We start from the raw sequence: 13,363 nt of genomic DNA, 5'->3' as shown, positions 1-13,363 counted from the left end.
AGAAGAGCCAGATATTAATTGATTATAGAAATTTAGTTTTTGTGTTTGTTAATAATTATGAGAATTATGGTTTAGGTTCACTTTCTTTTTTTCCTGTTTACATCCTATGTATAGCAAGCAGTGTCAGCCCCTGAAACATTACTGCTTTGTTAATATATTGCTATCAGAATCAGTGATGGCATGATTTTCTGTTGTTAAGCAACGTGTTCATCATTTTATTTGGATACCCAAATAATTTTATTTTCTTTAAAGTTCAACAGCTTATCTAAGTGATGGTTGCACTGTATTGATTTCTTGGGACTATGGTATGCTCTTTCACTTTTTTTATTTATAAAAATTATTTAAAAATTTATATGCATGTTTTTTTTTTACCTGTGTGTGCACTACACGTGCCCTTGATGCCTGTGGAGGTCAGAAGAGGGCATCAGATTCCCTGGATCTGGAGTTGCAGATGGAAATGAGTCACCATGTAGGTGTTGGGAATCTTACCTGGGTCCTCTGCAAGAGTAGCAAGTGTTGTTAACCAATGGGCTATCTCTGCAGCCCTTAATTAAAATTTTAAAATATTTACCTGATTTTTTTTTTGGCCATGGCATGTATGTGGAGGCTGGAGGACAGTCTTGTGGAGTTAGGTTTTTCTTTCACCTGGATATAGGTGTCAGGAATTGAACTCAGGTTGTCAGGCTTACAGGTAATTACCTTTACCTACTGAACCATTTTGCCAATCCTTAAAGAAATGTTTTCTTTGACCATTTCACACATGTGTACATACAATGTACTCTGATTACTAGCTCTCTCCTTCTGCCTCCTTCCCTCCTTCATACAAATGTTTTCTATATTCATGACTTTTTGTTTGTTTTGTTTGTGTTCCCACTGAGTTTGACTTGTCAGGTCTGTTTAACAACCGGATTGAACTATTCTCCAGAGCCTCCTAGGCTCAAAAGTGGGCAGACAACTGGATACCGTGGTTCCCTCCTTCCAGAATATTAGTTTCCAGTAGTTTATCAGTAACTGGTGGTGTCCTTTGAGCCCCTCCTCACCCATATTCTTTGTTAGTGGGGCCAGTCTTATCTATGTCCAGTGCCTATGTCTTAGTGTTCTATTGCTGTGAAGAGACACCATAACCGAGGCAACTCTTATCAAAGAAAACATTTAATTCAGGGCTGGCTTACGGTTTCAGAGGCTTAGTCCATTATCCTCATGGCAGAGAGCATAGCAGCAGGCAGGTGTGATGCTGGAAAAATAGCTAAGCACTACATCCTGATCCATGGGCCAAGAGAGATACAGAGAGACACTGAGCTTGGCATGGGCTTTTGAAACCTCAAGGCCCAGCTCCAACAAGGCCACACCTCCTAATCCTTCCAATCTTTTTAAATAGGCCCACTTCCTGGTGACTAAGCATTCAAATATATAACCTATGGGGGCCATTCTTATTCAAACCACCATAGCCAATTAAAAAAATTTTTTTTGTTTTTGTTTTTTTGAGACAGGGTTTCTCTGTATTGTTTTGGAGGTTGTCCTGGAACTCGCTCTGTAGACCAGGCTAGCCTTAAACTCACAGAGATCCGCCTGCCTCTGCCTCCCGAGTGCTGGGATTAAAGGCGTGCACCACCAACACCCGGCTAAAATGTTTTTAACTTAAATGAAATTCCTTGCTTGGTTTTCCTGTTTGAATTCTTCCTGTCAACATATTTTATTTTTGTTCATTTTATGTATTACATTCCTTCATATCATTTTACTTTCAAATTTTTATTTTTACATTTAAAATTTCTCCTTTTTGTTTCAGCAGTGATTGTTTCATTCACCCTTTTTTTCTAGTTGAATCATTTTTCAACTTCCTGCTGAGTTCTATGACCTCAGTTTTACATTTTGATAATTAAAGATGACTGTGATGTTTTGTGTCCTAGGCATTTTCTTAGTTTTCTTTTCTAGACAAATAGTAGATTATAGTTATATGTTTTGTGGGCTCTGTCTTTTGTGATAAGGACTATTAGTCTTTGCCTGATTTTCTCTTTAAACACACACACACACACACACACACACACACACACAGAGAGAATTGAATTATAATCTTTAAACCCTGAAGGTATGGTTCAGGATATCTTCCTATTTGCAGGGTTTTAGAGCATTTTTGTTACCTGTTGTAGTTTTGAACATTGACTGTTTTGTTTTTGAGGTGCAGGTATTCAAACATATGAGCCTATACTCAAATTTAAATCACAACAGTAGTGTATTTGTTTATGTGGCTTATGTAACACATTACCACAAACTGGCTAACCTGAAACAACAAGAAATATTGCTTCTATAGTTCTGTAGATCAGAAGCCCCAAATGAAGAAACCAGTGGAACTCTAGAGATGCACCCAGTTTTGTCTCTTTTAGCTCCCTGTGTCAGCATACCCTAGCTTGTGGCTACATCATTCCCATCTCCATTTTTGTGGTCAAATTGCCTTCACCCTGCCCTGTGCTTTCCTCTGGATAACTCCTTTATACACGCATGTTCCTAGACTTAGATAATTCAGAATAATCTTTTCATCTCAGGATCTATCCCATTTCAGGATTGGCATGTAGACATACTTTAGGGTTACCTTTCAACCTATGACAAGTAATTTTTTGGGATAACTTTAGTTTCTACCTTCTGACCATCTTCCTAGATTAGCACAGTCAGGTATTTCATGCTGTTCTTTTTTCTTTCTTCATTATTTTCTTTAAAGGATCTACTTATAAAGGTAAGAACAGTGAAATGATTGTGATACTGTCTATTCCATATTCTGCTGTACTTCAGTAGGCCAATGCTGAAAAAAAAAACCTTGCAGAATTCTGAAGAAACAAACATATTACTTTAAAAAGTATTTGAAAACCTTATATTTAAAACTCACATACATTTCATAAAATCATGAATAATTCTTGTCATAATTACTTTTCTGTTCCTTCATAAAACACTTTAAAAGAAAGAATTTACTGGGCTCTTACAGTTTCAGAGGATTAGAGTCTAGGACCATCATGATGGGGAGCGTGGCAGCCGGCAAGCAGGCGTGGTGTTGGAACAGTAGCTGAGAGCTAACATGTTGAAACACAACCTTAAGGCAGAAAGGGAGACTCAGAATGGCTCTTTTGAAACCTCAGAGCTCACCTCCAGTGACATGCCTTCTCCAACAGGGCCACAAGGCCTAATCTTTCCCAAACAGTTCTGCCAACTAGGGACCATATATTCAAATATATGAGCCTATTCTTTTTTAGATGACCACAGTTCTATTTGAAGAGAAGTAAAAATAATTTTAATTTATTAAAAGTATGTAAATAAATAAGTTTTATGTCATAAGCATTCAATGTGTTTGGTATCTGTTCAGAACAGGTGGCATTTCCTTTTGGCACTTGCCATGCTTTCAAAACTTATATCACTCAGGCTGTACTTTAAAGAAGTATTTGTAGTTCATGGAAATGTTCTTTCCAAAAGAATTTGAATATTTCCCAAAGTACTTAGGCCTCTAGAATACCACAGAGATTATTTTGGGAACAAAGCCTTAATGCATGCTAGACCAAAAAGGCATTGTATAAAATGCCCTAGTAGCCTATAAGAGCTTTGAGTGTATCTTTCAGAAGTTTCTTGCACTTTACAAAGACAATTTCTACAAGCCATTTCAGGGCACTGAACATTGTGGTTTTGCTTAGATTATTTTAGCTGTTGCTATAACTATTATTTTACTATCTTGTATTATTATATATCTTTATAATGTATAGTAAATTGTCAGATCACAGAGAAAATGTGGTAGAATCTTAAAGTATTAAGATTGTTGACACTTTATGATATGTATGTAAACAGGAAATCTTACTTCAGCATTACTTATGTCCACATGTATTTGTTATAAGACTATTTAATAAAATTTTATATTTGGTTTTACTTTTGTATCTCAATGATGTATTTAAAACATTGTGGAAAGTCATTAAAAGCTGTCATTTTTTTTTCAAATTAACCCATTAAATTAAAAATTCAGCTCCTAATTTTGAATTTAAAAATTTGCATTTTCCTTGTAAGTGCTGGTCAAGATATCCAAGGAACAAGTGTGATTGCAAATCTTCCATTTTTGATGCGACAGAATCCTACTGAGACACTCCGGAGAGTCTTACCCAAAGTCAGAGTAAGTTGGTATGAAATAAGATTTAAGTTTCTCTTTTTTTTCTTCTTCCCCAAGTAGCATGTTGTCACTATTGAGAGAAATTTTCAGAGTTTTGATAACTGATCTTTTATACCTACTAATAGAGTAGAAGAAATGCTATTATGTTTATTTTAAATTGTGATAAAATATTTAGGAAAATTAGTTATAAAGAATTCCTTGTTGATTTTCAGTAAAGACATTTTAAAGGTAGATTTTTAATAGCTTCAAAATTTAAACATCTTTACAAAATTATAGATATATCATTTGATATTATTTTTAAAATTAGTACACTAATTTTATGTCTTCACTACTGAAAGTAAATAACTAAGATCCTGCATGATGGGCTTGTGGTGACTTCTGAAGAATTTCAAATTAAGTTCATTATGGTCATCACAATTTTAGTTTACATGGATTTCATTCCTTTCTAAATTTCTTGAGAATTAGTTTCATGCTGTAAACATAAAGTTTTCTCTACTGTCACATTTCTCTGTAAGTACATAATGCCTGTTGATTATTATTATATCATGCTAGATATTTAATAATTAATATCTATTATTTATTCACACCTGTATGCATGCAAAGAACTCCTTTTTTTTTTAAAAACAAGTATTTTATGAGCAATCCAGACAGCAGTCCTTGTGTTCTGTAGTGTCTTAACCACTAATGGGGTCAGAGGTTGCCTGCTATTGGAGATAATATTTGCTAATAGTGAGTTTTATTTACTTACCTTCAGTTTTCCATTTGGTTATAACTATTTACAAATTAATTTATATATATTTAAAAGCTGTAATCATTAGCCCATCTTTGAACTTTTTTTGGAATTATTTATAGCATGATTCCAACTTACATCATTTTCATAAGAAGCCCACATTTCTATTAGACAGTATGAATTCTTACTGGCTATCATGGTGATTCATGAATGCATTAAGCTTTGTTATGTCTTTTTTTCCCAGAATCATGCCTAATTTTGAAGTGAGTAAACTTATATAGATCAAGCCTACTTTTATATTTAATTTTGGTAGTGTTAACTGACCTAACATTGTTATCATGACAGCCAGAGGCACCACTTAAATGGTAGAGAAGAGTTTATGTAAGTAAGAAAATTAATTTTAATGTAAGAAATGTCAAACATTCTGCATACTGTGTTGAGTTAACTAAGTCTGGTCCACAGAAGTCAGACTGAGTGTCCAAAGTGCACGCCTGGTTCCCAAAGAGGCCAAGAGAGGTTATCAGGATCTCCTGGGACTAGATCGTTGTAAACTGCCATCTGGGGTCTGGAAATTGAATCCAGGTCCTCTGGCAGAGCAGCCATTTCTCAGCCCCTAGCATCCAGTTGTATAAAACAAGAATAAAGGGTGAAACGTAGACAGGAGCAACCTTTGGAGGTTCTCAAATAGTTCTGCCAAAATTTTGCTAATGTGCTCATAGTGAAGGCACTTAAGTAACTCCTAAGAAACTTTGTGTGGGGACCTGGGTTCATTTCAGCCCCAGCATCAAAACACCTCCCTTAAAAAAAGAAAGGTGAATATGCATTTATTTCATATATACAACATATTTATATGCTGTTTCAAATGTATCTTCTGAAACTGTAAGTTATGCTTGAGTTATAGAAGATATGTTTGCTTTTTGTTTTTGTGAGATAGGGCTTCTCTGTGTAGCCCTGGCTATCCTGGAACTCTCAGTAGACCAGGCTAACCTCAAACTCAGAGATCTGCCTGCTTCTCTTTCCTGAGTGCTGGGATTAAAGGCATGTTTCACCATGTCTGACTGAAGATATGGTTTTAGTACAGAACATTAACTGATTAATTAGATTCAAAACAAATATCCACTAATGAATTTGTTTTAAGAAAATTGTTATTTATTGATCAATGATTTCCTTCTTTTTTATTCTATTTAACTAATTAGTTTCCAGTCAGAATCTCATGTAGCCCAGGCTGGTGTAGAACTCAGTATGTAGCTGAGGATGACACTGAGCTTCTGTTGATTCTCCTGCCTCTAGGTCCCAATCACCAGTATTAGAGGCTTACATCCCCATGCCCAGTTCATGTAGTGCTGGGGCTGGAACTTGGGGCTTGTGCAAACTAGGCAAGCACTCTGCCACTGAGCTATAGCTCCAGCTCTTCATTCTTTCTTCAGGATAGCTAGTAAGCAAGCATTTATTAGGACCTCCATCTCTCTTGCCTGCACTGTTTGAAGGAGATACAAAAAAAAGTAGAGGGGTTTCTTGTGGGACCCCACATCAGAAAAGTCCTTAAGTCATGCAGTTGGGTGAAGTGACCAGTCAGCAGCATGCAGTGGAGTACTGTGTGGTTCTGGCTTTGCATAAAAACATTCAAGTGAAGCTCAGGAGATAGACTCTATAGGACAACAGTGATGAAGATGGCCAAACATTTATCAGTCCATTTTAATGGTGAAACTATGCCTATTTGCAGACAATTTTAAAATCATTGTTCTCAGAGATCATCAAGACTTACTGGTACTTCAGGCTGGCACATTTTCAGTACCTGGCTTATTTCAGTGATAAGCTGTGATAATATATTTCTCATAGTCAGTTTGTTTACCTTGCTATCCTGGTGATTTCTTAGTTGATTTTGTGTTAAATCCACATTATGCAACAGTGAGCATTCAGTAATCATGGCATTTTATGCTCACTTGTATTTATTTACTTGTATTTATTTACTGAGAACTACTTGCTGGGTACAAGGCTTAGTTGTAAACACTGAAGTAGAGATGAATAAAAGACAGGGAACTTGTTGTTTAGAAGGCTGTAGTGCAGAGGTGACCCAGACTCTAACAAGTAATCAAACAAAAGGCTGACTGTCATTTGTGACAGTGCTCTGAATGTAAAAAATCAAAACAAAACTGGGACACCAAGACAAAGTAGTAAGTTAGCAGGAGACCTTCCATGAACTGGGAGGACAAGGAGAGCCTCTTAGCAAGACTGTGGCCAAGACAACAGCAGGTGGCCTGAGATGCAAGAACCTCATGGAACAGAGGTTCAGTGTGGTTGGGCTAATAGGAGGGGTAGAGTGTGAACAGGGAACAAGCTGGAAAAATGCCTATGGCCTTGGTTTTGAGGACAGTGGAAAGCTATTGGAGACTTTGAACATTAGTTGTTTAATTCATTTACATCTTATGCCATTTTGATTAATGTGTAGCGCACAGACTAGATAGAGTGGGACAGTTACAGAGCTTCAGTACTGGGCCTATAGGAGTCAATGGCAGGTTGGATTAAAATTAAAGCAGTGGAGTGGTGTGTATATGTGTCTCAGTTGAATTTACCAGGATGATTGGATTGGAGTGAATGAATTCCATTTGGGTTGGGGTTGGGAGCAGCTTCCAAATGGTTGGTGTGAGCATCTGGTTGTTTTCTGTGTGTTAGTAGAAGGTCTGTTGAGTCCTCACTCAGGTGATAATAATCTACATACTTGCTAATATTGGTCTCTCATGATTCACTTTGAGAGAAAGTAAAAATACAAGCAGTAAATATTTCATGTAGGAAGTAATTATTCCCAAGGGCATTGTCATATTTATGACTCCAGACTTCAGAATTCACCCCTTGCTTCACCTAAAAGAATTAAGGAAAAGGGATGTTGTCCCACACATTAAAAAACTGTACGGATGATATTTTGCTTTCTTTAAATCTACATTTGCATTTAATCATTACTAATGTGTCTTAATTAAAATATATATTAAAGGCTACTATTTTCACTTTTTTAGAGATGAAGAATTTTGACACACACACACCCCTTTTATGAGACAAGATCTCTCTAGGTAGTCTTGGCTGTTCTGGAATTTTCTATGTAGACAAGGCTGTCCTCACACTCAAAAAGATCCTTTTGCCTCTGCTTCCCAAGTGCTGGGATCAAAGGCATGAACCACCACACCTGGCCTAGATGAATAAACACCCCCCCACCCTTGTATTAAGTATAAAAGTAGGACTCTAAGAAGTTAAACTTTAAAACAGGAGGGGCTGGAGAGATGGTTCAGCAGTTAGGAATGCATACTGCTCTTCTAGAGAATCTGAGTGGTTCGAAGAACCTAGACAGGATGGCTTACAACCATTTGTAACTCCAGCTCTGAAGGATCTGATTCCTTCTTCTAGTCTCTGTGGACACTACACTCATGTGTGTACATGTGCTGCACACTTGCACATGCAAACACACACAACTAAAAATAAAATCAAAAATCAAAATCAAAATAAAATATTAAAATGCCATCAACAAAATTAGGATTATAATTGACCTAATTTCATTAATTTCCAAAATTTCCTTTCTAAACTATGTTCAAAGCAGAGATGTTGTGTACCTGTCTCAAGGTGGAATTTAAGTAAGAATCAAGAAAGAAAATATTTTTGACTTCCAATTTAAGTGCTATAAATGTGAAAATACTTCAAAATATAGTTATTTTATTCATGTTACTTAATTTAATCCTATGGTCATTATTGATATAGTATTTCTCTACAACTTAAAATGAATTCTGAGACATTAAATATTGAACTTGTGCTTATGCCATTTGGAAGTGAAGGGACTTCGATTGTCAAGATAAACTTCTAAATTCTGTATCCTTTTATAAAATTACAAATGAAGGTGATATAATTACACTTAAGGTAGTATAACAGATTCCATTATAATGCAGTATCAAACATTTTTCTTGTTGAACTTTTGAACTAATTTCACTGTTTATTACTTATATTTTGTTACAAAAATGTCATAATATTGAACAGCAGAAAATGTGCAGTGTTTGGAACAGAAAATAGCTATAGTAAGTATTTGCTAAGGTCTTATTGGGTGTCAGATGCTGTACACGGTTCAGTGTTTTATACATTTGAATCTCTTAGTCCAGACAACAGTTCTATGATGCACATCACACAGAGGAAGAGACAGCTGAGTTAAACAACTTCCTACAACAACCTGATGGAAGTTGTCTGTGTTGTGTGTGTTGTGCCCCACCCCCCCATCACCTCCCCTATTCCACTCCTTTGTTTTTGTTCAGAAATGGCAGGCCTCCCACGGGTATCAAGAAAGCATGGCATAACTAGTTGCAACAAGACTAAGCACCTCCCCACCCTTGTATTAAGGCTGAGCAAGGTGACCTTGTATAAAGAGTAGAACTCTAAGAGCCAGCCAAAGCATTAGGGACAGCCCCTGCTCCCACTGTTAGAAGTCCCACAAGTAGACTAAGCTACTGCTCCATTTATGTACAGGGTCAGTCCCATGCAGGCACCCTGGTTGTTCAGATTCTGTGAGTTGCTATGAGCCAAGTTACTTTTTTCTGTAGGTTTTCTTGTGATATCTTTGACCCCTCTGACTCCTATAGTCTTTCCTCCCTCTCTTCAGTGGATTCACTGAGCTCAGCCTAATGTTGGCTGTGGGTTTCTGCATCTGTTTCCATCACTTGCTAGATGAAGGCTCTCTGATGACAATTAGGTTAGTCACCAATCTGATTATAATGGATGGCCAGTTTAGGCTATGTATGCACTATTGCTAGGAGTCTTAGCTGAGGTTATCTTTCTAGATTTGTGGGAGTTTCCTTTGCATCACGTTTCTACCTGACCCCAAAATGCACCCTCTTCCAGGCATCTCTTTCAGTACTCTCCCCTCCATCCACCCCTCAACCTGATCCCTTAAGTTCCCATCCCCACCTGCACCAGGACACTCAGGAGATCTCTTCTATTTCCCCAAGATCCATTCGTTTCCTCTTGGGCCCTCCTTATTACCTAACTTCTCTGGAGCTGTGGGTTGTAGCATGATTATCCTTTACAGCTAATATCACTTATGAGTGAGTACTTACCATGTTTGTCTCACTTAGGATGAAATTTTTATTTAGTGCCATCCAATTGCCTTCCTGATGGTGTTGTTTTTAATAGCTGAGTAATGTTCCATTGTGTAAATGTATCACCTTTTCTTTTTCCATTCTTCAGTTGAGAGGCATCTACTTTGTTTCCAGCTTCTGGCTATTACAAATAAAGCTGCTATGAACATAGTTGAGCACATTTCTTTGTGGTATGATTAAGCATCCTTTGGTGGATTGAGCTCAAGAGTGGTATAGCTGGGTCTTGAGGTAGATTGATTCCCAATTTTCTGAGCAACTTCCATATTGATTTCTGAAGTGGCTGTACAAGTTTGCACTCCCACCAGCAATGGAGGAGTGTTCCCTTTGCTCTATACCCTCTCCAGCATAAGCTGTCATTTGTGTTTTTGAGCTTAATCAGCCTCTTGATTGGTTTATCTGATTGTAGTGACCTCTAACATGTAATTCACTTCTCAGGCCTCAGTTATCTTGTCATGTTCTACACATGACAAGCTGCACATAGGGCCTATTGCTTCTGCTTTGCCTTCTAGAAGCCACTCTCCAAGAGAGGTCTTTAAAAAGTACTAACCGATCATGTTTTATACTCTTGTGTGAAAAGTATTACTTTAGTGGTGAAGTGAAGTGACAGAATACTTCAAGAATCAAACTCTGATCCCAAGAAACTGTGTTACCTTTTTCCAGAACAAGGTAATTTCAGAATGTGGGTAAATAATGGATGTAGAGATAGGGAGATTGTCTTGGGTCATTTGGATGGACCCAAATGCTGCCACGTGTCTTTTATAAGAAGACAGAAGATGAATGAGTGGGAAAGACAGCATTGAAGACAGAGACAGATGCGGGAAAGCCAGGAAGTGACAGTATAGTAGCTAGAAGTAGTAAGGACGGAATGCTGCACTGCAGCCTGTGACAGGAATGTGGCACTGAGCAAAACATCTTGGTCTGAGTAATACGATTTTAGCACATCTGGCTTCTAGAACTGTAGAGAGTAAATTTCTGTTGCTTTAGCACACTTAGCTTCTGCCAATTTGTATTAGCAGCTACAAGAAAACTAAAATGAATACCTTTTCATTTCAGATAGAAAAAAATTTCTATCATGTCCTTTCTGATCTTTCTGACCAGTATTTCCTTCTTTTCCATAAAGGCCAAATCTTTGTCACTATTTGTCATTTACTCTTCAGAGGTTGGAATGGTGTTTGGAAATAACAGGCACTCACAGCCAACTTTAGAAAGAATGTTGATTGAACTGAATGTTCTGAGAGAACCAGTGTCTACCCAAAAGATCCATGATGTGTTTGGCACTCTGGCCTGACTCACTGAGGCCTTCTTAAGTGAAAACAGTATTGATGGAATGCTATGACACTGACTTTTGCTTCCAGACATTTTACAGGAGTGAGAAGAGAAGGTGGAAGTACATAATAGATGGTAAAAGAGACATAGTCTATTAAATCAATATGAAATTTGATTATTAAAGTTGGAATGATATAGCAATATTTTGATTGTGCAAAGATCCACCACTTCTACTTTTACTACTGTTTGTGACTTTATTTTCATGAATAGATATAGAAAGAAAATACCTAATATATCTTTCAATGTGAATAATACAGCATTTTATACTGAATAGAGATAGGTTCTTAAATGATCTTATTTTGAATTTGATTAGAAAGCATTTACTTTACAAATAAAGATATTTGTGAATGAAAAGATGAATGCACTTTTGAAGAGTCTTATTTGCAATAGTACAGGTTGAATGGACAAACAATAATGATTTGTAGAACACTTAATGTGGGGCAGATGCTGTGGTTCATTCCTTAGATACATCTTTTAAGCAGTTGTCAGCTCCATATGATGTATTGTACTCATTTAAACCTGAGGAAATGTGCACTTAAAGCTCAATGTTTGACTGTAATGTTTTGTTAGGTTTCTAAGAAGTATGAAAGAATATAATTGGTTGTGATAGTTCTCTGAAAAAGTCTTAACTAAGAAATGAGTGAATACAAATGAACACTACAAACTGCTGTCTTCTTTGGTTTGCATCTCAGAAAGCATTCTCCTCTTCTTCACCATAGTTGACATTTTGGAAATAAAAGTTTATATTCTGAGAAAAGTAAAAGGGGTTTGTGAAAGCAGTACAATTATGCATCTGAAACAGAACATGATGTTCCAGGACCCCTGCAGGTCACAGATGGCCTGTGATGGAGCATAGTATTCTGTTGGCTGACACTCTGATGGCAGGCAGGGAAAGAGGAGTGGGGAAGGGTTCCCACAGTGGTGTAAGGTTAATGGAGGTTTCCAGCATCAGGGTAAGAATCAACCATGCAGAAGGCCTTGCGGTCTAGAGGTATGAATTTATAGAATAGTCTCCCATTTCACCAAGAAAGAGAGTGGAGACAGATGGAGGAATTGGAGCAGGGACAGACAGTAGGGACTGCTCTTCTGTGCTTTATAGTGTAAAATAAAATTATGTCTGTGTTATGTTTTTTAATTTTATCATTATTTGTATTTAAGGATAAAATAGATTGACATTACTACTTTATACTTGGACATAAAGGAAGACGAATACAAGCAAGATAATTATTTTTTTTCTGATTGTAACCCAGGCTGGGCTCAGATTCTTTATGCATTGAAGGATGGCCTTGAACCTCTGATCCTCCTGCCTCAGCCTCCCAAGTGCCACCATGTTCAGCAGTTAATATTTTTTAAATACTTACTTTTTAATTTTCTGTTCATTTGTGCTTTTATCTTCATATATGTTTGTGTGAGGATGCCAGATCTCCTGGACCTGAAGTTACAGATAGTTTTGAACTGCCATGTGGTTGCTGATAATCGAACCTGGATCCTCTGGAAGAGCAGCCAGTGCTCTTAACCTCTGAGCCATCTCTCCAGCCCCTAGCAGTTAATATTTTTAATAGATCTAAAATTTGATTTGTATTTCATAAAATTCTAGTAAAGAACACTGTTCATATATTTTCTCCTTGGCTATCCTGCCTGTAAGAAAAATGAGCTGGGTTTTCTGAAATTCTTTTAAATGTATAGTTGAGCTTAAAAGAATGTAAAACAGTTCCTGAGTTCAAAAACTGGTTAGCTCCATTCCCTCTTAGACTGTAGAAGAGTGGTAAGAAAGTTTATTCTCCTTCTAAAACTAATTTAGCTACTAAATCCACATGCTCATATATTTTCTTGAGCCTGTCACAGGTAGTCACAAGGCTGATACATGAGTTGAATTCTAAAGAGCAAGATGATGCTGAGTCCTTTAAAGAAGGTGGGACATAGGGACACTGGCTTGTTTGTTTAATACAGATTCTTTCTGTGTTGCTCTGTCTAGGCTTGAATTCACAATCCCCCTGTCTCTACCTTCTGAGCACCAGTTGAGCACCAGTTGCAGATGTACCACAC

General features: G+C 37.1%; 1 protein-coding gene across 4 annotated transcripts in view; it reads left to right on the top strand.

Annotated features, from left to right (window-relative positions):
• Ppp4r4 (protein phosphatase 4 regulatory subunit 4) overlaps nt 1-13,363 on the top strand; it is a 95,186-nt gene that overhangs the window by 24,360 nt on the left and 57,463 nt on the right. For 2 of the 4 annotated variants that reach the window (XM_040742568.1, XM_005068367.4), the window contains exon 3: nt 4,036-4,138. The exons of 1 other annotated variant lie outside the window; for it this stretch is intronic. In XM_040742568.1, the coding sequence (XP_040598502.1) occupies nt 4,036-4,138 (103 nt within the window). Of the gene's footprint in view, nt 1-4,035; nt 4,147-13,363 lie in introns of those variants that run through there. One more of the 4 variants, XM_040742569.1, reaches the window with a different exon arrangement.

The sequence above is a fragment of the Mesocricetus auratus genome, unplaced genomic scaffold (assembly GCF_017639785.1).
Source record: "Mesocricetus auratus isolate SY011 unplaced genomic scaffold, BCM_Maur_2.0 Super-Scaffold_15014, whole genome shotgun sequence".
NCBI classification, from domain to species: Eukaryota; Metazoa; Chordata; class Mammalia; order Rodentia; family Cricetidae; genus Mesocricetus; species Mesocricetus auratus.
Note: the sequence above shows the minus strand (reverse complement) of the source record. Positions and strands in the feature narration are given on the sequence as shown.